At 36.9% G+C, this 26,352-nt stretch overlaps 1 protein-coding gene across 1 annotated transcript in view; it reads right to left on the bottom strand.

Moving 5' to 3' along the window:
• Positions 1 to 25,527, bottom strand: part of SPOCK3 (SPARC (osteonectin), cwcv and kazal like domains proteoglycan 3) — a 233,942-nt gene extending 208,415 nt beyond the window's left edge. Inside the window, exons 1-2 of the mRNA XM_072861612.1 lie at positions 25,432 to 25,527; positions 25,032 to 25,211 (exon numbers count right to left, since the gene is read on the bottom strand). Coding sequence (XP_072717713.1) covers positions 25,032 to 25,211 — 180 coding nt within the window. The 5' untranslated portion in view covers positions 25,432 to 25,527. The remainder of the gene's footprint in view (positions 1 to 25,031; positions 25,212 to 25,431) is intronic.
• Between the last annotated feature and the right edge of the window lie 825 nt (positions 25,528 to 26,352).

The raw sequence follows: 26,352 nt of genomic DNA, 5'->3' as shown, positions 1-26,352 counted from the left end.
GCTTTTAGCTCTGCATAGGTAAATTTAATACATTGTGCAATTCTTTTTTTTTTCCTTCAGGCTCAAAAACAGTCACAGTGCAAAGCTTACAGGTTTCACAATTTTTCTTTGTATGTACAGTAGCAACTTTATAAATACTATACAATGTATCCCTAGATAACCAGACTATGACATCTAGTATACACAAAGCTGTTTTGTTTTTTTCATTACTTGTTTTCAGATTTTTTCCCTTTTTTGCTGAACATTTTTTCCTGTGCATGGATATATCTGCATATTATACCTCATATTCATGTCATTTTCACTTCATTTATGAAGTTGGGGGTTTTTAAACATTGACCTCATCTGCTTTCATTTCCTTTTTTTCTACAGAATTTACTACTGCTCCTTCGATTTGTTACTCTGATCAGCAGCTTTTGAAGGTTCTCCCTGAAACCACTGAAAATAAATGGATGTGGTTCATTGAGTGACAGAAGAGCAATTCGCAGCTATACAGCTACACTTCCTTAACAAACTATACCACACCTAAGAATGTTCTTTCTGTATCTCCCTGAAGAAAGTAGCACCTGCTCTGCAGACTGCAGCAGGACCGCAGAAACAGAATTCTTGACAAAATATATACGCCTACACCTACTTCAGAGAAAGTACTGCACCATATCGCATGCAGGGCAGGGAAAAAGTGTGTTACGAGACGTTCATAGCCACTGAGTGTGTTAATCCGCACTTTGTCCTCAAGGTCCACAGCACACTGAAGTACTCTAAAGATTTCCAAGAATTTCAGGTCCTGCTCTTTATCAGTCCTGCACCATACGGAAAATACACTGCAATATTTCACATTTAAACAAGCTAATCTGAAAATCAGCCACATCTGTGAAAAATCTGAGAAATAATTTAAGTATATAATGCATCTTCTCTAACATATGTGTGGTCATAAAAGGGTATCTAGTCATCAACAATTTTATTGAAATTAAAGGATAGAAAAGAAACAAAAATCCTGAAAAGTCCCTGTGGGGAAGAACTCCGAAAGTCTATCTTATGCTTAAGGAATAACCTTAAACCCAGTTGGAAGTGGAAGAATACTGAGACAAAATGATCTTTATGCTTCAGTAAATGTTTGGAGTAACAGGTTTTAGAGAAAGGTCAGCTAACTACATAATAACTATACATATCAGGGCTAAATTTTTTACTTTTTTTTTAACAGTATAATGCTTCACTGGAAAACTAAAATACATAAAGCAACTCTTTAACATGCAGGTTCTATACTTTATTACAGACTGAATTTACAGAAGAAAAAGGAATTGCCTTTCCATCCACTTGTACAAAACATCTATAATTTGGGTCTTGATCTAATACAGACTAACTGTATCTAATTTTAATAATTTAAAAACTAGCTGTTTTATCAGTACAGAGCATCTATGACAACTACCCTTCCTGACAGAAAAAGGTGACCACTTCGAAAGGGTGATACATCACACACGAAATTACAACAAAAAACTGTTTAAAGCAGACATCTGTCTCCACTTACTATAGAGGAAGTCTGCGGAAAATGAGCTTATGCTAAGCTTCTAAACGATTACAGTTAGGCAAGATGAGTCTCAGCTTTACCTTCTGAATATCTCAGTTTCACTTCCCAATAGTTACTTGGTTAAGCAAGGAAACCCTGATTATCACAAACCCAGTAGTGCTTTACCTAGGATAATGAACAAGTTTTCTTCATTTTGCAAAATCTACCCAAAGATAACTGAACTTTTCCAAATGTGGCTATTTCTGGGAAGGAAGAAAAAAAAAAAAGAAAAAAAAAGACACTTTTTTCTCTTCCAGATGCAGCACTGTGGAATTTTAAATCTACATAGTAGTTTTAGGCTGTAACATTAAGAAACTCCAAACAAAAAGAAGCAATACATTGCTACCACAGTTAATTCAACCTCCATCAGAATCAGCTTTCTGCAAGCTACTAAAAATAGTTCATTTACATTTGTTCTTTTTTCCCTGAAACAAAAATTTTGAAGTATTTTTAATGCTGATATCCTTTTTCTAGACAAAAGGAATCAATATCTCCATTTATAATACGGCAATATCTAATTTACATTCTCCACTACTCCTAAGGAAATACAATTTACATGTCTAGCCTCAAGCCTTGGTGAAAATAACACTCATAATTTAAAAGACTTGAAGAGAAATATCAGAAATGTAATGACAGAAATTAGGTAAGGGAAATAAGGGGAAAGAAATTTCTGATTGTTTAAGGAACCATGGTATGTGTCCTGGCAGTGAACGGCTTTCCTAGTCCAACACAAGCCATGGAAGTCATAATCTAATTTTATTTCTGCCCAGTAATAATTTTAACAGAAAAATTAATACATAAAGATATATGGACTGTACAAAGCAGGTCTCTCCTTAAAGTTTTTCCACTACTAGCTACCTAATTTTCAGGGTGATAGGTGTACCTAGCCATGAGGAACTGCACAATATCCTGACATGCTTGAGAAATAGCATTCTTGTTATCAAAACTTTTTTATGACCTGGCTCTTTTAGTTTTCTCAGGTTCTAAGAATTTGTATCCCAATGGCAAAGATACAAATTATGACAAAAGTAGATTTTGTGGAGCTTAGGAGGAGGGATGATGGGTTGCATAAAATATCAGCTTTTTTCTTCACTTATATTTCTACTACCAAAACTGTTCAGAAATAAAAATTAAAATCTCCTCTTGCCCTATCACAGGAAACTTTTTTCCCTCCTAGCACAGAGAAATGCAATGAAGTTTTGAGGTACGTGACATTTGGATTAAAGCAAAATTACTCCATGAAGCCTATGTTCATAGCTACGAAGAAAGGCAACAAACACTAGTAGTGCAGTAACTATCTATGGTGGAACTGATCCTGAGCAATCCTACCTAGAATTATTCAGCGCTGGAAAATTTCACATATGACATATTTCTGCCAACTGACTGTTGCCATATGTGATCAAGTAAATGACAAGAAAAAACTCAGCATGCAAGAGATGGGGAGGGAAACAGGAAAGAAATACAAAAGCGGGAAAGACGACAATATTGGTCAAATCATTCCCTAGCAAATTTTGTATCTTGGTATACCAGAAGCAAGTCAAGTATTTACTGTTTGCAGCTGCAATAATGTGCACAATTATCAGACCAGGATACTGCGGTTAGCAATGTACCAATACAGAGCACAGACCCTGCACACACCACACCTGATTTAAGGCAGAGATGGTAACAGCCAGTCAGCAAAACCAACATGGTCATCTACAGATGGAAGGCTTTTCATTCCTCTGATGATAATGTTAGCAATTTACCGCTGCCTGGACTGTACTCTTAATGATTAGGATGGAGGGAAAAATAAACTCACATAAGGTTTTAAAAGGCTCATACAGGGGGGAAAATAGGAGAAAGTTCTCTTGAGAAGGAAACCCAGGCACTTGGGACACAGCATTTGTACTGATAGCAGATTTGCCCTTTTAATCAAGTGTAGTATCCAATAAGCTCACTCCCCTTTTAAACAACTCTTGCTTTTAATTACAACTCAAATTATGTGGATAAGGGATGACCTTTCAGGAGATGGAAACTTTTGCAAAATTTCTCCCTCTCCAACTGTCACATTAATCAAAGCTTAAAGGCTTAAAAGATAAATGTCTTACTAATTCCTCCATTTCCAGATAGTCTCACAATGAAAAACAGAAAATAGAGCCTAATGTACAGGAACATAGTTAACAGAGTAGAAAGGTTACTATAATATTAGAATAGGAGTTACTAGTTAATATCAATTCTGTAAGTGTGTTTATAACAGTCTTGAAAGAGTCTTAAGCTTGTCTTAAATACTCTCATAATCATAAAGCTGTCATGGAACAGTGACAACAATATCCAGTATCAATCACATGCTTTCCCACATGAGTATGATCTTTTATTTTGGTACTTTGGGGTTGAGCTCCTAATCTGTCCTTGCAGGAAAAGGGAAGATGCAATAGTCTAAAGTAATTTAAATTACATCTCTAAAAGGTATTTGAACACATATCTCTGTTTTCCAGAGGCTGGTTTATCTTTGAGAACCTTGAAGCAACACATCAATAGGAAGAGGCTTCTCTCATTTTGCTGCTAAACAGGCAAATTACTTAAATATTATGTGCATACATAGCAAAGGACATAAACATCTCAAACAATGCTTTCACTCAGTCTGCTTGAAGTTTTCTCCTCTCTCCAATCACTGTCAGAAACAGACAAGGGAAAACCCATCTCTTCCTACTATTCTAAAATTTTCTCTGTGTATACTCTTTTATTTTCCTCTCCCAATTTAATTCTTCTCTTTGCTCTTACTCCTTTAGTTAAGAGCTGAGGTTAACCATGGCTGAAAAAAATGCCTAAAGAATTTTCCCCATAGATTAAGGACTCTCTCCTTCTCTCATACCTACTGCGGTTGCTACAACAAAAGGAATCAAAGAAAACAGGTACTCTGAAAATGAAAAAATAGTCACTTTGAAACCTTGGGGCTCCTGAATTGAGTTACAGCTGAAATACCAGAAATGCTATAGCAGTATAGTTGATTTATGAATAGTATTTGTAAACAGAGCCACTGATCTCCATGGGGTCTTTCTCTGGAACTCATAAGCATTTGGACAGCTCTGAAGTATTACTGAAAGAGAAAGCAACACTTCTGAAATGTACCAAATCTGTGTTTTAAACAAATATTCTGTCTTCTTCATTTGAATTAAAATTTAGTTACGAAGTCAGGAAATTGGGCACACCAACAACTGAAATACTTTTTCCAAGTTTCAGGTTTAACAATTCATAAGCTAAATATATTTGGAACCTTTTTGATAAGAGCAGTGATTTTCAGTTGCCTCCAAATCACCACACATCACCAATCTACTTTTACAACATTGCCACTGAACTTTTTTTTGTTTCAGAAAACAAGTCATACATATCCTACTAGTCACAATATGTAATTTTTTTCAGTGGCTGTTGCTCAAAAATAAGCTCAATGAACTAACTGCTGTGTACAAGCAAGCCAACTAACTGTTCCGCAGTAACTTTTCAACTGGAGTTAGTAAAAATGAGTTTTATATTAAGCTACTCCATACAAAGGCACTTAAGTACTGTGTTGTATAACCATACATTTTGTTCAAAGTACCACATAGATATACCCAAATCATCTCTGCACACCAAATTCAAATACCAAAATGAATAAGGGTGTGAGCATATATTGCTTTTTGTAGGCTTTGCTCAGAAACAGGATAAATTTGCTGGCTTAATGCCCTGCATTACTAGAGCTATACTATTTTTATATTATTATTATTACTTCCATATCCTCACTCATTACACACAATCTCTCGAGAACATTTTGCCATGTAGATGCACCTTAAGTCTCTCCACAGGGAGATATTAGAAGGAATAGCTAAAGCATTACAGTTTGCTCTCCATCCCTACTTATGCTACACTAATGTTCATATACATGTATCGGTTGTTGATCACAATTTTGTGATCAGGACTTAATTCAGCAGATTACTGGTGACTTCAGCAAAATATTACCTGAATCAGTAGTTTATATCACTCTTCAAGATAAAACTCAAAGGTGTATTTCCATCGCTGACAGAAAAAGTGTTCAGTAGAAATTCATGCCCACAGGAGTGACTGATGCCCTGGTGACAAATACTTTTCTGAACGAATGACAAAGAACTGTAGTAAGATCTTCCATTTTCATTTGGGGAGAAACATAATACCAAGCTTCTCTCTATGCTCACTAAAATTGAGATGGCAAGGATAACATACTGTTCATTTATCACAAACTGATTTAAGTCTTCCTAACTTTCCCAACTTAAATGAAAAACTTCTATATGAGACCAAAGGTTTATTTGTACATATGACAAATTTAACAAGTCTGTATTTTTGCAAGAGTCCTTTTAAAGTAAAATTACAACAACTTATAATTGAAATTTTACCTGCAAAAGAAAAAAAAAAGTTTTTAATTTTCCTACAAACTTAATTTATGCCACATCATGTATGGCAAGGCCTTCAATAAAAAGAACCTAGAATATACTTTCCTCAAGCTTAGCTCTGTAATTAGAATTAAAGGAAAAGTAAACCAAACATCTGGTCTCATCTGCTTTTTCTTCTTGCAGTCTAAAATCAAGAGAATATTAATGTCTCAATCCTATAGTTAATAGTCAAAGGACTTTACGCTGAAAAATATCCACCATGTGCGTATATATGCACACAAAAAAACCCCTGCTCCTGCTGCAAACAGCCGCACATTTGCCCTATTGTTTTGCTCCTAAATGAATCTAAACCACATAATACTGACTTTAAAAATCCAGTTACGCAGAAATTACCATGCTGTTGCTATGATTTTTTTACATCAGTGAGAATATCCTTCTAGTGCTTATGCTGTATATTTATCAACATTTTATTTTGCTGTTTCCCCTAGAGAACTTCTCAGCTTCCTTTGTTCCATTAGTAATCTAATAAAGCAACAGGAAAGTAATCACAAGACACAACAATACAAAAAACGTGGTAGTAGAGCAATAAAGACAAACGGGAAAGTATGTGAAAATGCAAAGCACATGGAATTACTCCTTAAAAACAGAAAGCAAATATTCAGCATACTTTGCCCCTTTAATTAGGCTATGTATGCTCAAGATAATTATTCACCAAACAACCAAATCCATTAATACTAACTTAATAACCAGAAAATTTAATTATATGCAGCGGGTTGTTTCTTTTTTGTTTTTTTGTTGTTGTTTGGTTTGGTTTTATTTTTTTTAAATACAAGCATAAGAACAACATATACCTCTACATATAGTCAATCACCAAAATCCATCAAGAAATATAACGCCTACTGTGAAATCACATTGTAGTATCATGATGTATGCTTTCATACTAAATCAGCGATACGGGAGCAGCGAGGGAAGAATACATACTGACAGAAACAACCAAGGAATGCATAGACTACAAATTAACTTTTAGCATTGCTAAACAACTGTAAGAATTAGGAGTGCATAATATCACTGGATTGTAAATAGCAATATATCACACACCTAGTTTTCATTCCAGAGTTTTCATCATGTAATTTACAATATTTTTTCAATAGTCTGATAGCGTACATCATTTTCATTCCTAGGTCTGAGTTCTGCCTTGAATTCACCACAACCCATAAGAACCTTTCACATATAAACAGTACATCCGGTGATTTTTTTCCAGATGGTGTTGTGTAACACTTAATGCTACAACTCTTTAAGCATGCAACTTTTCATATCAAGTTTCTCAAATAAATATCACTGTTTCCTACAAAAATAGTCTTGATGAAGACAAATTGACTGTTTGCAATTTCAAACATTTCAGTGCAAATCATCAGATCTGATGAAAATAATTAACTTCACACAAAAAAGTCCAAATTGCTTTTTTCTGTTTCTTTTTTTAATAATAAAAAGATACAGAATTCCCACTGGATAAGGTTATTTTCCATCTAAAAAACAACTGCTTTTTACATGTGTTCAATCTAAAGTTACTTTCATCTTCTGATGAATTCATCAATAGCCCTATAGAACCTGAAACACTTTTTTACCAACACTAAACTGTCCCAGGGAAGTCAAAAAACATACAAATCTAGTTCAGAACAGCATCTTCAGAGCAGCAGCTCTAGCTGTAATGAAAGCACAAAAACTATGGGATTTGGTTGCTAGAGGAAACCTGGCCCATAGGTCATGATATTCCTATTACCCTTCCTATAGTAAGTGCTCCCATAGGATATAAAAAATTGAGATCATGCCCTTGACTTCTGCTGTACTTGATTATTCTTCAGTAAGTTATTGTGAATGATCTACAACACACACACATTTATGGAAGAACAAGTAGGTTTACAAATAAGGCAAGTATCTAAAATCCATGTCCTGCAAGCCAGGGTGCAAAATAAACTAACTGACAATTTGTGTATTATAGAAATGTTTAATTTTAAAAGAGGTAAGTCATGGGCAGGGGTGGGTGGGGTGCGTCCAGACATAAAGGAAATATCATAGAATTGTCAGGCACAGAAAAGTACACTAAAAAGATGGGGTACATAGCTGAATTTGCAGAAACTGAGTGACATCTTAAATTTAAACACAATCTTCCTTTTTTCAGCTTTACTGTTAAACGTAAAAACTTCAAAGCTGTCCCAAATAAGATAAACTACGTAAATTACTGAAAAGACTTTGGGTTTCTTGATGTATATTCCTCTGGAATTAAGTTTAAAATACTGAAAAGAACAGTATTTACTCTGGATAGTTATACCTGCAAATAACTATCTAGAAATTAATCTACCGGTTTCTACATACCTGATCAGATATTAACTAGCACTAGTATTATTTGCTCCTGCACAGCAGATCCCCCACAAATTCTATGGTTTTGATACTTACATTGCATAACAATGAGAAACTTAATTTTACAAGAAGTTTGCAAGTTTCATTGGTCCACAAGAGTAGTGATAGTAACATTTTCTAAAAAAAGATCCAAAACATTTTAGTCACTACATTTCATGTAGTTTGACAGCTTATAGTATTTCCTTTTTTGTCTAAAACGTGAAGTAGACTGTCAAATCTTTCCAAAGTAGTAGAGTTTTACTTTCTGAAGTGTCAAAGTAATCTTCTTGTTATCAAGATTGTTTTACACAGCAAAAAATACTACACACACCCCCACCAAGCAGTGCAGAAAAACATGTCACTGCAGAAGCAGGATAAAAACTTAATTCTGAATATTCGTGTTGGTTCCATTAAATTTAACATCTAATTTCCCATGCAACTAACATTGATGGATAAAAATTTTTGTTTTTCAATAGAGAAACATCTGTTAAAAGTCAAAAGAAGAAATGCAAACATTTCTTTTAAATGCTAGTAAAAAGAAGTTGATCTCAGAAAAGTGGATTCAAAAATCATGTAGATCATATTATAATAGTAGCATAATTGGACAGGCAGAGCAATACCTCCATCTTTTCTCCCACCAAAATATAATGGCGTAGCTTGTTGGACCACCTCAGAATTAATGCCTGCAACTTTTGTTTTCTTTCTGCTCTAAAATTAACAAAACACAAATGCTAGTCTCTGTTATTTAAGAAATTTATCAAACACAAAATATGAATAAACCAACCAAATTCCTCAATTTTTGAATATTTAAAGGAATGTAAGGCATAGAATATTTCACTCTCCACATTATTTCTTTCTGAATTTATTAAGTCATTACATGTTCCAGAGAGGTCTACTAATGATTACCCAAAGCAAAGGGCACACTTTTAATCTAAATTTTTAAAAAATGGGATTTTAGTCAACATAGAAAAGCAAAGTTTCAAAACTTTACATACCTTACTTTAAATGGTAGTGGCACCAAAATCAATTTTTGGTAGTTAGTAAAATGTGTAATAAAAAAACCTTTGGCTATAAGGAGAAAATATCTTCTAAACCCAGGGAAAAACAACAAAAACTTAAAATTACCAACAGAAAAATTAAAAGTTTCATCCCTGGTAGCCTATGCTTTATTACCTTCATACCTCCATTCAATTTCATGTTTTGCAATCGAGGTCTTATGGAAGATGTTCAGCAAAGGAACAAAGCTCCTAATAACACTGTAGCATGTCTTTCTCCAATAGGATATACAATGATTCACAGAAATTCTCATACAACTTTTCCACTTGAAGAAAGTATCCTTTTTTTTTTTCATGAAACGGTATCTATTTTAAATGAAGTTCATTTTATTAAAAAGCTTTATAGGAAAAATATTTAATGAGAAACAAATTTCAAGCCCACCAATAATAGCACTATCTATACCAAAAGCAAACGAACTCAAAAATTACACCTAAAAAAAAAAAAAAGAAAAACCTATTGGAATGAAGAGCAGAAAAAGAAACTGGCCAGATAGGAATGATCTTAACACAAACTAAGAGCCTCACTTAATTGAAACACAGCAAGCAATTTCAAAGGAAGCCTATTCATAAGGCTTAAATTAACCATAGGTCTAAACTCTTTGCTGGATAGAGCACAGAACACTCAGGACATGAGAAATTCAAACTCATTGTGCGGAAATATCTACAGTCCTAGTAGTGAGTAACTAAGCATGACTACACTGTCAGTTTGGTTCATCTTAGAAACCCAGTGTCAGAACTCCTCTAAGATGTCAATCATATTGATCAATGGTACTGGACTAAAAATTAATCTTCAGATGTTGTATTAACAGATCAGTCTACTAGACCATCTCATCCTTCATAGTTAAGGATGCAATAAACTTGTGTGTTCAAACATTAATGATCATTGTGAAAACTAAGACTTGGCACTTAGTCTTATTTTCATCACATTACTAAGAGATTTTAAGGAAATAAGCAAGTTATTTTTCTAGTGTAGTAAAAGATGGACTCCTAGAAATAAACTAGGAATCCTAGATAGATAAAAGAATCAGATAAATTCCACTTCTCCAAATAAGCACATATAGTAGGTTGCCTAGCTGGGGTAACTAGACATCAATGAGATAAGAACTCTGGGTACCCAGATGTCTTTGGATAAATATATTCTCACAAATTGTGCTGTTCCATTCTCACAACAAGAAGTCATGAAACAATACTCTGTTCTTTTCACGTGATCATAAAACCATGATTTTATTTTTTTTTTAAGAACCCTCTAAATTATTCTTAAGCTTTCTCTCTAGAGTACTGATTTAATTGCTGTGTGTAAGAAACAAAATAGAGAGGAAATAACATAAATCGAATACGGACATTAAACTAGGAGAGAAACAGTAAATCAAAGGACAATGTGGAATAATTATTTCATTATTTGTGTTACCTATTTTTAACTTTAAAGCAAAGGTTATTGGGGTGGGGTAATACTATTGTATATTTAACAAAACGCTTAGAGTATTCTGTTGTTTCATATTTTCTCACACTTTTCTTGGAAAGCTAATACATAGCATTTGAAGAAGATTTTGGGATTCTCCCCTGTCCTAGAAATCTACTTGGCAACAGCGATACCAGCCAGTCATTACAACTACCTGTTCCTAACAGCTCAAGCCAAAAATCACTCAGAGCAGCAATGCACAGCTAAATTACAGTATCAGGTCCTTAACTAACTTGCCATTGGAGTGAAGCTCTTAACCTCCTCTTAATCACATATAACTGGATCATTCCTTAAACCCTTTTCCCAGTGAACAACCTACACTGTCTTCAGGACATTTTCCCTGCCAAATTGCCCTGGTTTGCAAGAGAAATTAGGCATATTGCAACTCCTAAATGAAAAACACAAAAATACAACAGTAACTGTATTTTGAAAAGTAGAAACTGTTATCTAAGACTCACAGTCAAATTCCACAGAATACACACAGAAATAAAACAGATTTTTGTTATAGATATTTAACTTAAGCAAGCACACCATTCACTCAAATCCTTCTTTAAGAAACTTAAACTTGCAAGAGGCAAGAAGGAAGACTTACAGATTCACACAGTCTAGTGTCAGAAAGGACAAAAATATTCCAACTCTGAACTCTCACTCGAAGTTTAAATCTCAAACAGAATGATAAAAAATTCTTCCAAATTCATGGTGTAAGTGATGATAAGATCTGGAATTCTGATCTGAATTGATACTCAAGTTCTGTCACATTAGATACGAAGTTTTATTTCTAATACAATGCAACTATACTGAGCAATTTTCTACTCATCTACGTTCAAAGAGGGCAGGGAGTCACATGTCTACTAACACTACCCCCCAAAGTGTTCAATGGTTGGTACTGTTGACCTTCAGTTTCAGAGTTTATAGTCTCATGCATTTAACTTATTAAAACAGAAGAGATATTGAATATCTAGATCCAGGCTGAAAGAGAAAGGGGTTCTTTCTTCACCCCTGTTTTTCCAGTTCCTTCATACCTGATACATAAAGATAATTTCAACTGGTGTAAAGAAGCCATAAAATCACTGGTTCTTGTCTGGAGCCTCTGAGCAGGGACACTGCCACTGAAATGTTTATAAGAATGACCAGGGACTTGAACCTGGTGTAAAGGCTGGATAGACAGGGACATTTATCAATGTGACCAGTATCAAAGAGATCTCCATACAAAGAATGTACATGCTGCAAATCCCTATAGTTGACACAACAGCAATACAATTTTGATTTTCATTCCATCATTATCTCGTTTCTAATTTTCTGGTGACCCTCATAAAAGGAAAGTGATGTAAAGTGCTTTGGGTTTAGAGAAAATATTTAAATGTATACAACACAATCTCTGTGTTGCCTAGGCAGAGGAGTGAAGTAACAAATAGTTTAATAGATATCTGAATAAAGATGAGGAAAAATACAAATGTTGGAAACATCAAGTGACCCAGTAACCTTGTAAGAAAATAAAGCTGAGACAGGTGTAACAGAACTTCAGAAGTCTTAAGACAAGTGGAGTGAGCAGGATATACCATAATAAGAACAGAGAACAAACTACAAACTTCAAAAAAGTTAGCTTGAATTATACTATGGTATATCTTCCTTAAACCAGATTTTGATTTACTCTAGATCCCTGGTTTCTTGATACACTGTAGTTTGCTCATGTGAGATTTCTGACACAAAAAGAAACACCATATACTTGTCAAATCAAGATAAAATCTTACTTTGGCAGATTTGCACCTTACTTTGGACATCTAAGAATTACTAATTCTAGATGATCAATCTAGTCCAGCATCAGATCGGGGGGGGGGTTAAAAAAAAAAAAAAATCCCATTTCAGATAAAAGAAAAAAATACCGAGTAAATCCCTCCCAGTGCATAAACTCTTATAATTTCCCACAGAATTAAGCCATGCAGCAGATGCTTTAATACCTCTCACAAAATAGGTTATTCAGCTTTAGTTTTTAATGGTATTATTATCTATATAAATGGCCTTTCTGATACAGGATGAAAATCTTGCCTCTGTAATATTGTCTTGCTATGCACTGCATAGTTTTTTTATGCTTGTCTAATTTTCTTTTTTTTCTACTTAATAATTGCCACCCTCCCATTTAATTGAATCTCTGCACTGTTTTGCACAGTGCAACATGGGATTCAGCTAGAGGGGAAAGCAGCGTGCATCATACAATATGCAATTCATTGTAGAAGCTTGGCATGTAAGGCAGCACAAAGGCACCTACCTACAACTCCATGAAGCAATGCAGCAAATTAATCAGACACAGACTATAAATACACAAACAGAAACTCTCTCAGATGAATTAGCCAAAATGACATATTTTGATTCAGGTCAGTGAAACTGGAAGATTGTTTTCTACCCTCACCTCACAAACGGGGGGGGGGGGCAGAATAAAACACATAACAACTTATTCAGGAAAATAATTCATTTAAAAAGAGAAATAAAATCCCCAATCAAATCCAGTAGCTTAAGGAAATAAAGAAACAATGTTCCACTGTGCTCCAACAAGTAGCAACAAATTAAGAATTCCCTTATACATAATAAAAAGTAAAAAGAAAAAAAAGAAAAGGGAAAAAAAAAACCACCCACAGAACAATCTTGATATATATTCTACTTTAGAATACTAGATAGGATTTTCTAATGAAAAGAAGTTGTCATTGCAGGGATGGCTTAGTTTGTTCTCCAGTTCAAGTTTTCTTTCTTTCCATTTTCCAAAGGTGCAAAATACATTCAGAAGTCTGTTTTGTAGACTTAATGTTCAAATAATGATTTTAAATAAGTAGATTGGCATAATTAAAGATTTACTCCACCTCTCACAAACATCAGTGAACATATTCTCAGTGACCTCGATTAGACAAGGAAAGATTCCACACAAACTGGATTGAGATCCACTCTAATACAACATTATCACAGTGAAATCCACAATGAAGGTTTGATAAAGATAGGGGGGACGGACACGACACGACTTCAGCAGAAGAGCTTCACTTCCTGCAAAACTCCTTAAAAATACACTATTTGAAAGAATTCCTATAACAATTCAGGCATTACAGGGCTAGTTGACTACACATCACTGAGGTTTTTCAAATTTTATGATGGTAATTAATCCAGCATTATGAAGATTTTTTTTTTTCCTTTTCTTTTTTCCTTCTTTTTCCTTCAATCAAGCACTTCTCTTGATAAATGCCAAGCATAAAACAGTAAATCACAATGTCTTTTGTTTCATCCCTTTGCTTGATTACTCTTGGCAGGTTTTTTGGTCTAATGAGCAAGCTGTTTGGCTAAAGCTACCTAAGTTAAGCAACTGAAAAATTCAGTTGTCAAATGTGAAAATACATCTACTTGATTTTCAAGCTTAATTTTGTTTTATCACAGTATAAGTAAAAGTTGAACATTGATATATTTTAAATCAGCTGTATAAATAATGCGTATAATTTTACAGCTATAGAAATTTTAGCTTCAACTAGTACTTCAACTAGTAAAAAATTTTCTTTCTGCTAAATCCAAACAAGAGTAGGATCTGTGTATGTGGGAATTAAGCATGTGCAAATTACTAACCTTTATCTGCATTAGAATAAAGATCAAAAAGCAGAAATATCTGTGGAAAAAACAGTCTTATACAGATATTATTAACAAGCTGAACTTTTCATTATTATTAATGTTTGACAGTAACTTGCAACATTTTAAGAAAAAAGTTTCCTAACATTCATCCTGTTGAATAGTCCAACTACACTCAAACTGGGCTGGAAAGTCACAGTCCAACTCTTTGTAAAAAAATTCTAAAGATTCCCTTACTTTCAAACTAAAGGAACATCAGTTTGACAAGAAAGATATTTTTAAAGGTAAACTATGGACGATATTATCACATTTTACAACCAGATAAGCACTGTTAGAATCTAACTTCAGTTTTGCTTCACAGAATAATTTCACAAATTTTATTAAAATATTTTTGATACCGTCGCCTACCTTTCCTGGAGAAACTGGAGTTCAACACAAACATATTCTTGAAAATCTCTAGACATTTGTAGTCATACTTGTCTTGTTCTTATGTGATACTTAAAGGCATGTAAAAAATTAGGTATTTCTTCCAGCCAATGAACTGAAACTATTGTAGACAACTGCCTCGCATATTTGAGATATGAATTCAGTATTACCATTTTATTCTGCACACTACAAACATTGTTGAATCCATGTCATTCTCAGTATATACCCTAAAAAGATCTGCAAGCAATGGGATATCAAAATCTGATGGTAAGATAAGATCTGCAAACATGATTAAGTTGGACCCATGAAATACTTCTAACACTCTGTGAGGCATTTTGCCCCCCAGCATGAGGGACAGACAGAGTAAAACCTCTTTAAATTATTACTGATCTGAGATACCGCTTAGCCTGTGCATGTGTGTGTGCATGCACTCACACATGCACGTGGCATGCATTCATATTATTCATTTATTATAAAAAACACAAGAGCTCAACTTTTCAATGTGCTGAACATCAAATACTCCATAACATTACTATTTAAAAACCCTTGGGGAAAAATGTTACTCATGTCTTCAACTTACAGAAGCTATGCTACAATCCAAATGTAGAAAACTTGGGAGGAAAAAAAAAAAAAAAAAAAAAAGAGAGTTTCATATGCCCTAAGAAACTATCATTTTTATGCAGGAAAGGAAAAAAAGATTAATTGTAGACATTCAGCATATGTAAAAAGTAAGCAAAGACAGAAAGGTATGGTAGCTTTTGTCCAAACCAGGCACAGAGGTCCTGAAGATTAAGGCTGTGTAGAATCCAGTTTATAAATACCCATTCAGTCCTAGTGAAGAACACTGAAATGTTTTGACGTTTTATATGTCTATATTAATCTGCAGTACAAGACTACATAGTTAAGTCTACTTCTGCATATCCCTCCTTCTCCATCTTTATGAGACTACACCTCCAGATCTCACAAGCAAAATCCCATGATTCATCATCATATTACACTTAATTTAGTTAAGGTGTTACTTGCAGTAATTCCAATGAAGTTTTGGCCATACATCCCTGCACCCTTTGACAGGATATTTTCTTTCCAGGAGCCCATTAATATCACACCACAGGTGGAACCACTTGCCTCTTTTCCTAACATTAGTCTTTTTCTTACTAGTGTAAAGAAATTCTGTACATTCATGCCCCAAGCACCAGAGTTCACCAAAACACGAGCTTGTAACTGCCTACCAAGAATTCCTGAGTAAAGTTAGATACATTCAACTTTAAAATAAAATAAGCACATGGATGAAGAATTAAACAGCTTAATAGTTTAGGAGGGAAATGCTAGATTTATTAAGATTTAGAAAAACAGATACGCACTTAGTGTGCTTTAATCCAGTTCACATAAGAAATATTGCACACTATTTGCAGTACACTGAGCAATCTGATAGGCCTTTGCTGGCTTTGGAATATATGAACCTACTGAGCTCTTAATGTTCATGCTTTTTATTCCTGGCTGTTGGAAACAAAGCTGCTTACATAATCCTTAGTATGTTTAAACACTTACACTCCAGATTAAGACAATGAATATATATCTCGGTGAATATCTTAATGGAAATTCAGAAGCCATTTCTCCATCTTCCTTAGGATTTGAATTGGCTTGTATTCCAACATAATTTGTGATTTTTTGCATAAAAGTAATTGGCCACAATTACTGACAATACTCACAAGAAAATGTTACGAAGGTGGCAGAATAGAATTCCTTTTAAACAGAAAATGAGTATAAAGATTAGTCAAGCACCAGTCCTAGTCATCGTCATATTTGGGCCAAAGGAAGAAACACTCCCAAATCAGATTAGTATGAACTTAAGTGGTATTCTTCCTTATTCTGCTGCAGAACAGCATAAATTTGCTGCCTAGATCATCTGGGAATATTGCAGCTAATTAATTTACTCACTTTGCAGGTCTTAGAGATCAAATCTTAATCTTAATCTGTGCCAGTAGCACACAGTACAGCCTCCTGAACCACTTTTGCCCAACTAGAATCTTTGGGTTTAATACAATCTGTCAGGATAAAAGTTAATGAGCCACTATATACAGGCAAGTATATTATCAAATCGAATGGTCTATTTTGGCCCTAAATTTTATGAATACAAAGAGGTCCCAGAGTTTCACATGGGCTTCCTAAATCTGACCAAACTGGTTAACTTATTCTTCTGCAAAAGGCTGGAAGGGCACTTTATACAATGGATTCCTGGCATTGCTACTTTACATACCAGCCAATTGACTCTGCCTATAAGAATCATTGTTTGGGTTTTCTGCTAAAGTGATGTTTCAGTCACCAACACAACCACCAGCAAATCCTTAAAGATACATGCATCATTAAATATACATCCCACAGTCTTCATATTAATAACTTCCCTCTACTTTAATAAACAGCTGTAAAAAACCAGGCCATTTTCCATACTCAGAAGCATATACTGAGGAGTAAATTCTGAATTTCTCATTACTATGCTACACAGATTTAACAACTGGAATGAATTTCATCATCGATGGAAGCTCAAAAATGTCAAAGGAGTTTGTTTTCAGCTGTATGCAGACCCCAGTGTAAGTGCACTACATAAAATTATTTGATGACTTGCAGACTTTTTTAGAGAGATGCTGAACAAGCCGCAAACTGACAGTCTCCTTTGAGCCAATGACTACACATCACTTGAGAAAATAAAAAAACTAGTTCATAAGAATTTTCTGCAGAAAAATGTCAAGCATTGGATAGTCTTTAATAACAACATATTAAGACAATACTCTCCGGAAGTGACAAAATACCAAAAAGTTTGGATGATTTATATCTTTTAAACCCATTCTCTTATTGCGTTCTCTTAAAGCAGTCACTTGTGAAGACAGTAACAGAGCAGTGAAATCACATCCTCATTGTAATGTAAAAACTTTGTCATGGGTTAGAATTTCATATTGGCTCTCCCTGTGTCGTGTCCAAGATTGCTACCTTACACTGCACCACCTTTCTTAGGTAAATCATTAATTCCCACAGTAATTTTCGCTACTGTAATTATCAATGTGAAATGATGTGAGATGGGAAAGCAAAAGTGAAAAATCATTAAAAAAAAAAATCTAACAAATAACTAAAGATCATACATTAGGTAAGAATGCCCAGTGAAGCTTTGAACACTGATCTTACTAGCCACAAACTTCTCTTTCAGAAATTAAACTTCAAGAAGTATGAAAATTACAAGAACTTTTAATATGATATAGTTATGTTAGCATGTACTACCACTGCCTCCATAATATCTGTTTCTAAGGCAAACAAGGCAGATTTTTAGCACTGAGCATAGTAAAAGTGAGACTTAACACAAGATGCAGAAAAAGCAGCTGTTCATCTGCGATTACAAATACATTCAAATATGCCAGATTAAGACAAATACACAATAGGAAAAACACCACTGCAAAATCAATGTCATGACTTTTTAAAAGGTCTACATTAGAAACATATCCACAAAGCAAAACTGAAGCTATTTTACAAACAAGTACTTTTCATGTACTGATAGGAAAAGATAGAAATCCCTTGGTTAGAATAACAGTTTCCTTATGCTTGAAAACTTAGGAGTTGCTCTAAAGCTAGGTACCAAATATAACAAACTGTTCAAAGATTTCCTTATTTCATTCAGCATATCTTGGCGGGGGGGGTGCAGGGGGGACGACAACACAACACGGGACAACACAGACATGACACACGACTATTTAAACTTAAGTGTCTATTTAAAGGAAGGAGTTATGCTTGAAAACTGGCCAAGAATTGCAAACATATTAAGCCAAACTATTATTTCTCCCTTCTGCAGCTAGTTCCTTCAAATGCTTCAATGATTATAAAGTAATAAAGATGAAGGAGCCAGAAAAAAAGAATTGGTGGTGTTAGTCTAAAAACAGATATTCTAATTGCGCTCATATTCCATTGTTTTCTACATTCAGCTTCCCCTTATAATATACCTCTTGCTCCAGACATCTTTCCTTTCTTTCCTTTCCTTGTAAAACCAAGACAGCCCATGCAGTTTCTGTTACTGTTATTATCTATTAGTGTATTACAAAGCTATTTATACTACACTGTAATAAGCACAGATGGCTAAAGTCAATCCCAATAAGATTTAATGGTAAGACAAGAGAAGACTGGGTATCCATATCCACTAAACAACCTACAGCAAATAAAATAAAGATTATTCTTCGGAGAAAGGAGATAAAGATAAGATGAAACAATGTTATCAGCTTTACTTTAGATTATGAGAGCAATCTAAGGAAAAGCACATTACAGTTTACTTAACTCATAAACATTAGCTATATAAAGAGCTTCCAAGCTAATGCCTTCCAAGAGACAGTTAAGAGTTCAATGTTAACAATAGTTTGAGATTAGCAGACTCAGACTCGTCACTAGAAACGAGCAGCAAAAACAGACCAGAGGAAAAGTAATCAGGTGAAAGAAAAAAGGAATCCATACTTGAGAACAAACTAAAAGCACATATAAAAATCAGAAGCCTTCTTCTACAATACAGAAGAAATGAAAATTTAAGATTTCCATTACTCCTTCCCATTATAATTTGCCATGTTCAGTTTAGAAGTGCTGAACAATTAAATAGCTTCTTACATTTCCTTAATTAAAATTAATGCAAATTCCTAACACTTTCCTATATTTCACAGTTTAAAAAACAGTGTTCAAGTCTTTATTAGTTTCATTTCAAAGGTAGTAATTATAGGTGTAGGTACAAAATACTCATTCTTTCTGTCAGATCTCCTAGATTTCAAAATTTTTGCTCCTTCACCATATTAAGAAAACTAAGATCATACAAAATAAGTCATGAAAAAAGAGAAAGACTGATATCACTTTAGAATAGCTGATAAGTTTCAAGTAACAAACTGGCATGTGGAAAACGGATTCAATACCCTAATTGAAAAAGTAACCTTAACTTATTAGCAAGTTCTTGCTTTAACTTAGGCCTAGAACAACATAATGAAGTTAATCTTTGCTGTTCTGCAATTCCATTTTTTCCTGATTTAATAATCATAAGTTTCTATCAAAACATATGTATGCAGTAAAAGAGCTGCCCTACCCACTGATAAGGAAAGAGGTATGTCTTCTTTACCCTGAACCATAAAAAGTACAGGACAAATAAGCCTACCAGACCTATTTTCACAGCAAATGAGTTAACATTAGTGAGGAAAGACTGATGAGTGCTGCACTACCCAATCCTAAATACTGACTTCCTCTCTAAAGTACATTCACAATCCTCCATAAACTAGGAGGGATTCTAGGCCAATGCAAAAAACTTGTTGAACAGAAGTCCTTCTCCTCTTCAAATAAGGTTCAGTACTCCACATGAAAAGCTTTTAAATATTTACATGGTGATCATGCAATAAAGTGTGAAACACTTGTGATAAATCCTTTTTAAAACAGCCTTTGCCTTCCTTAGTTGTACAGAGATGCAGTTGTGTGGATGTACAGTTGGGCAGAGATGTTCTGCTCACAACAGTAAAGAAACACCAGGTGTATAGTTGGTGGGGAGCTTCGTTGGGGAGCAGGGGGCTGCTTGTTTTTGAGAAGCCTTAAACCTCCAAACAGACAGAAGAATAATGAATGCTGGCAATTATTGAATTGGTACAGAGACCTGGTATTTGGTTCATCTTCTTTCCAAATACAGAGGTTTAGATTTCACTAATGTTGAAAAGACATATTATTTAAATATCTTCAAAAGACTCATTTGGGAGGCCAACATGAGCTGCCCAAACTTGCCAAATGTTTTAGACGGCAATGTATTTGATGGTCAATGTGGGAACACTTCATAGTGAAGCAGAGTAAAAGGTAGTATTAAGAATGCAAACTTCCCCTTCATAGCTGACAGGTTTTAAGGTCTGTTACTTGAATTTTGTTCTACCTTCTTTACTTTTGATAACTGTATTAATATGGTAGGATGATAGTAGCACTGTTGTATGATGCAACTGATCACACGGATCAACTGATCATATTATTTCATAACAATACTATGCCATAGTTGAGTTGTGCAGAGTTTATTTATATACTAAAAGTATCTTTCACTACAAAGTTCCTGATGCATCTTAAATTTGCAAATACAAAAATTGCTTAAATTATGATCTCTTTGAAAAGAAAAAGTAAAAATCACTATCAAGCAAGTTAGATCATAAATAACTCTCCTTAAGCGGCAAGTAAAATTTACCATATAAAATACATTTATTATGCAGTCCTTCTAATGAACACAAATGGACAGGACACTTTGCAAATATCAATTAATAAAATGACTCAATCACTCTAAAGAATGTTGCTTCATGGAATTTTACAGAAATAAAAATTAAAGTTTCTGAAAGTCTTTCAGATAGCAATACAACAGACAATTACAGTTGTGTGAAATTTTGTCCAACTGGCTGTAAAGACCACATAAAAAGACAAAGTGATTATAAATGACAAAGCCATTATGTTTTGTTCTAGGATTAAAAATAATACCATTATTTGGAATCAACTTATAAAGAGAATAAAGAATTATTCCTCTATTTTGTTTTTCTCCACAGATTAACAGCATTATGAGTAATTAAAGTTTGATACATAAGATTTAGGATGTTCTAAGCAGGAGAGTATAAATGTAATGCCATTACCCGATTACATTTTTTTTAAAAGGAATGATCTTCGTTTTAGACAAACTGCAGTTTATATATACATTTTTATCAAATATCTGGTGCAACCATCATAGACAAGACCATTAGCACAAAGCACTATAAATATAACAAAATATGAATGAAGAAGATTTCCCTAACTTAGCATCTACTGAAGAACCTCAATTCCCAAGCATGAAACAAATAAGGATATATACACGTGGGCTAGGACATCCCAGCATTGTGACACCACTGGCTGCTGAAGCAGCCTAACCAGGCAGCTTGAAAAACCTTAATAAACACATCAACCCCGAGACTTATTTTAGTGACAGACATAAGAGCTGCAGCTACTCAGCAACTGGACTGCAGCAGCACTAAGATCAGGTTAAAAACTCTTCCTCTCCAGCTACTACAGGCAAAAAGTAAACACATCCTTGTATATAATCCAAAATGTTTGACACACACACAGGTTGGGGGAGTTGATATTTGACATATGAAGAATACACTTCCTCCCCCTCATCTTTAATGTGGAAAGTCTCCTATTTAAGAAAGAGCCCGTTCTCAATTTTTGCACAAGAAAAAGATGTGAGAAGATAGCCTCTAACATGCACCTAGCTTCCCACTGTTCCACATTAAGGCACAGTTCTTGCCTAGACCTATTTCATTATTTTCAACAGATTTGTCAGAATGATCAAGATCTTTCAAGAGAATTGAAGAGTCATTTACTGTTTTGCCTGTACAAAGTACTGAAAAGACCTTAACTAATATTTTCATGTTAACAATAACCTTTACTGACAAATATGACATTTTAGAGGATGTTAAGAGAGTTAGGTTTGGGTTTTTTGTGTTTGTTTTGGTTTGGGATTTTTTTTTTAATAAAAGATCATATCCTGGTTTATTAGGGTTCGTAAGGGTTCCCTTTCTGAATGACTATGTACTTTCTCACCGTGATCTAAAACTCTAAGAAACTGAGCCAATGAGCCAGAAGTCAGGGTCATTATCTTCTACATTAATCAGTCCTGTCAGTTAAGTCTTAAGTTAAGCCTTTAAATACTTCTTTTCACACCAGAATTCCCTCTCACCCTTACATCTGTAGGGTATTTAAAGCCTGCAAAAAATATGCTACTCTCTGACTAGAGAATTAAGTTACAAACACAGGCCTTGCATACCTTTATTTTGATTTTAACTCTGCAAGACAGTTACCCCTACATATGTTTAAAATTCAGTTGTGCTGCTCCTTAACAGGAGGCAACATTTTAATCACTAATTAAATTGCTAATCAAAATTTCAAAACCAACAAATTACAGTCACACAAGTAAATTTACTAATTATATGAAACTGTAGGCTATTAATAAAACTTCTCCACCATGTTATATTTAATAATGATAACTGATCATCAAGTAAGATATTTTCCTCACAAGTAAGATATTTTTCTAATGCATTTTTGTGCAGGTAGATTAACTCATAATTTTAATTTTTTTTTTACAATTATATCTTATGAATTACTGAAAACCATCCATGTTTTAAAGGGAGAGCTTTGTGAAGTATTAGGACCATCCATAACTATTCCAGATTGAGTACCAATCAATAGGATATAAGGATTCTGCACAAGAAATAAAAGCATATTCCTCACTGAAGTACCAGCCTTATAAAACTTAAACACTGTAAAAATAAATAAGCCAGCATATTTGTAAATTGCCCCAGAAGAATCAGTATGCAGTATGTCCTCAAAGCAGTCACTCTTAAAACCCTTGGGGACACCTACTTGTCACAGAATAAATTATCTGGCTAATATCCAATATTACAGTATATGTCAGTAGGCACCCAGGAGACAGGCATTAGAGAGCACTCAGCTTCTTCAGCCTTGCAGGGTAGTCCTTACGTAAATGACTTTACCCAATTATAAAACATAACTGATATACTTATTTTATAGTTTTCTAGCAGCACCCTTTCATCCTAAAACATTTATATAACACTGCATTTTTTTTTTTCCAAAATCACAGGTCCCAAATTACAGTACACTGAAGAGGCTGTTTTCATGTTAACGTAAGTTTTTAAGATATTCAAAGCAAACAAAAATATCTGAATACTAATTTGAGTGTTCCCAAACACTAAAATTATGCTGTTTAATAGAAACTATTGGGGAAATAAGTTCTCCCACAACTCTAACAGTAGCTCTTCTTTCCTAGTTACTTAACATAAATAGCCAAGTTTGCATCCCACATGCAACATATATAACAAGCTAGAAAATACATGCATCACAAGTACACTACAGCGCTCAGAAAAATAAAAGAGACTTTTCAGAGACATTTACTTCAGTTCACTATGGCAAACCACAGTCACCAGCAAGCTGTAGCACGAGAAACCTGTTGACTCTGAAGTTGCAAACCAAATCAATGCTTTACACCAATCAAAGAAATCCAGTAAGCAATACAGTAAAGCTAAATAGAAAATTATTTTGCACGCCTGGAATTCAGATTTTTAAAAGTGACGTCAAAGAATGCAGGATATTGGAAGATCAAGGAAAATGGTTTTCACTGAAAGAAATGTGAAGGATTTTTGAAAATTGATTGGGTTTTACTCAACTTGCCACAAACAGAGAAGGAACTACGCGCAAAAGCGAAGCGCTCTGGAGGACGAGAGCCACCTCACAGTAGCAGGTTTCGTAACTGGCGAGATTCGGGTCAGACTGGGTCTGGTGTTCACGTACTCCCTGCAAGGCACTCCGGACGCACCATTTACACAACTTACCGCCTTATTTAGCGGACTTCTCTGCCACGATCCGCGCTCCGACACCTCCCACAAGCCGCCCCCGGCTGTGCGCGCAGCCCCTTCTCCCCCAGCCCGCCCTCCCGGCACTTCTGACAGCGGCAAGGTGAGAGCGGGCAGTCCCGCCCGCCGCACGCTCCCAGCTGGCAGGGGGCTCTTCCCCAGGCGGCACTCGCAGAGCGGCGACGGGGCGAGACCCGAGCCCCCCACCCCCACCCCGGGCCGGCCTCGCCCCGCTTCGGCGGGGAGCGGGGCCCAGCGGCCGCAGTACGCGCCCCACCGCAGCCCTGCCCGCAGCCACCGCCGCTCCCGCGGCGGGGCGGGAAACGGGGAGGAGGAAGGACAAACGCAACTCCCCCTCCGCCGCCGCCGCCACCTTTTAACGGCTGGCGACCCGCAGGGCGGGAAGCAGCTCCCGCGGCCCGGCCCGCTGGGCACCGGAGGTGCGGGCTGGGCGCCCTGCACGGCCCGGGGCACACCGGGCGGTCCTCGCCGCTCAGCGGCGGCAGCGCACCGGGAACGGGCCGGCGGGACCTCGCTCCTCCTGCCGAGCCACCGCCGGGAGTTAAAATAAAAATTAAAATCTGGGGAGAAGGGCGGAAGTTGAGGCTGCACCCCAGCCCTGGCTGCCCAAGGGATGCCCTCAGCGAACGGAACCAGACCGCCAGCCGCGGGGCTGCCGGCGGAGCGGAGCGGGCCGGGCGCGGCTGCCGGCTGGCAGGGTGGAAGGGTTGAACTTACGTCTCGGAATTTGTTCCACTGCCCGACCTCCTTGTCGTACTGGGAGATGGTCGTGAGCCATTGTTTATCGTCCAGAAAATTGCTGCTGTCCGGTCTGCCCCCGGCCGCCGCCGCCGCCGCCAGCGCCGGGCTGCACCAGGCTGCCGCACACACGCACACGAAAGCTGCTACCGTGAGCATCTGGGCGAGAGGAGACACGAGGAGGGGGGTTACCCACACCCGAGCCGAACCCCAGCCGGGGGCATCCGGCGGGGGACAGGGACAACTGCCCGCAGCGGGCCCCTCGCCCACCCGAAAGGGGCAAGGGCTGCGGAAGGGGCAGCGGGAAAGGGAGCCCAACGCGGAGCGCTCGGAAGAAGCGGGGTGGGGGGGAAGAAGGGGAGGCTGCCCAGCCCGTCACCTTGCTGCAAGCCCCGCAACCGCGCTCCTCGTCGCGGCCGGAAAGGCGGCCCGCTCCCTCCCCGCACGCGCCGCTGTCTGCAGCCGGCCGCCCCGCGCCGCGCCGCGCGCGCCGCCCGCCCCTCGCCCCGCCCCGCCCCGCCCCCGTGCCGCTCCGCGCGCTGCCGGCGACGCCGCGCCGGGGCTAACGGTCTGCGCGCGGGCGGCGGGGGGGGCTCTCGCCTGCGGAGCGCCGGTGCTGCGGCTCGGCCTCGGCCCTGGCCCTCCTGCCTCCTCCGCGGGAACGGCCGCCCGACCCGCCGGCCCGTCGCTCGGGCCACCTTCGTCGCGCCCCTCGTGGCGCCGCAGGAGCCGCGCTGTCCCGCCGGCACCTCCAGGTGGGGATGGAAGCCGCTGGAACTTTTCTACAGCTGTGTTGGCACCTCGTACCCCAAGTTAAGTCTGCGAAAATCCTTAGGAGGTTACGATCTTTAAAGACTCCCAGTAATTTCAGGATAAAACTTCCTGAACCTTAGGAGAAAGGAGACACACAAGCTCTCAAATCGCCTCTGCTGATTTAGGTACATGCTGGCACTGTAATGCCGCCTGTCTTACTCCCTTCGGTAAGAATCATGCACTCTTCCCCCTCTTTCTGGCTTTTTGTTTTTTAAACTGCAGCTGTATGTTAACTCAAAGCCTTCAGTGACATCCGGTTTCTTTCCCAAATTAGTTAAATTTAATTTAGAAATGAGCAAGGTGCATAAATAGTTCCATTACCTTTCCAGCATAGCTGACTCCATATTTAATTTTGAATTCCATCTGCCATCCTGTTGACCTAATTCATCTAATTCTGTAATGTTAACTTCATTCCCTAGACTTGAGTAACACTCTGCTTTTTATGTTTGTATTGGCTGTGTGTCGCAAGGTTGTGGTAGCGGGAGCA

Source organism: Ciconia boyciana, chromosome 5 (assembly GCF_034638445.1).
Source record: "Ciconia boyciana chromosome 5, ASM3463844v1, whole genome shotgun sequence".
NCBI lineage: Eukaryota > Metazoa > Chordata > Aves > Ciconiiformes > Ciconiidae > Ciconia > Ciconia boyciana.
This window is presented reverse-complemented; position numbering and strand designations above follow the sequence as displayed.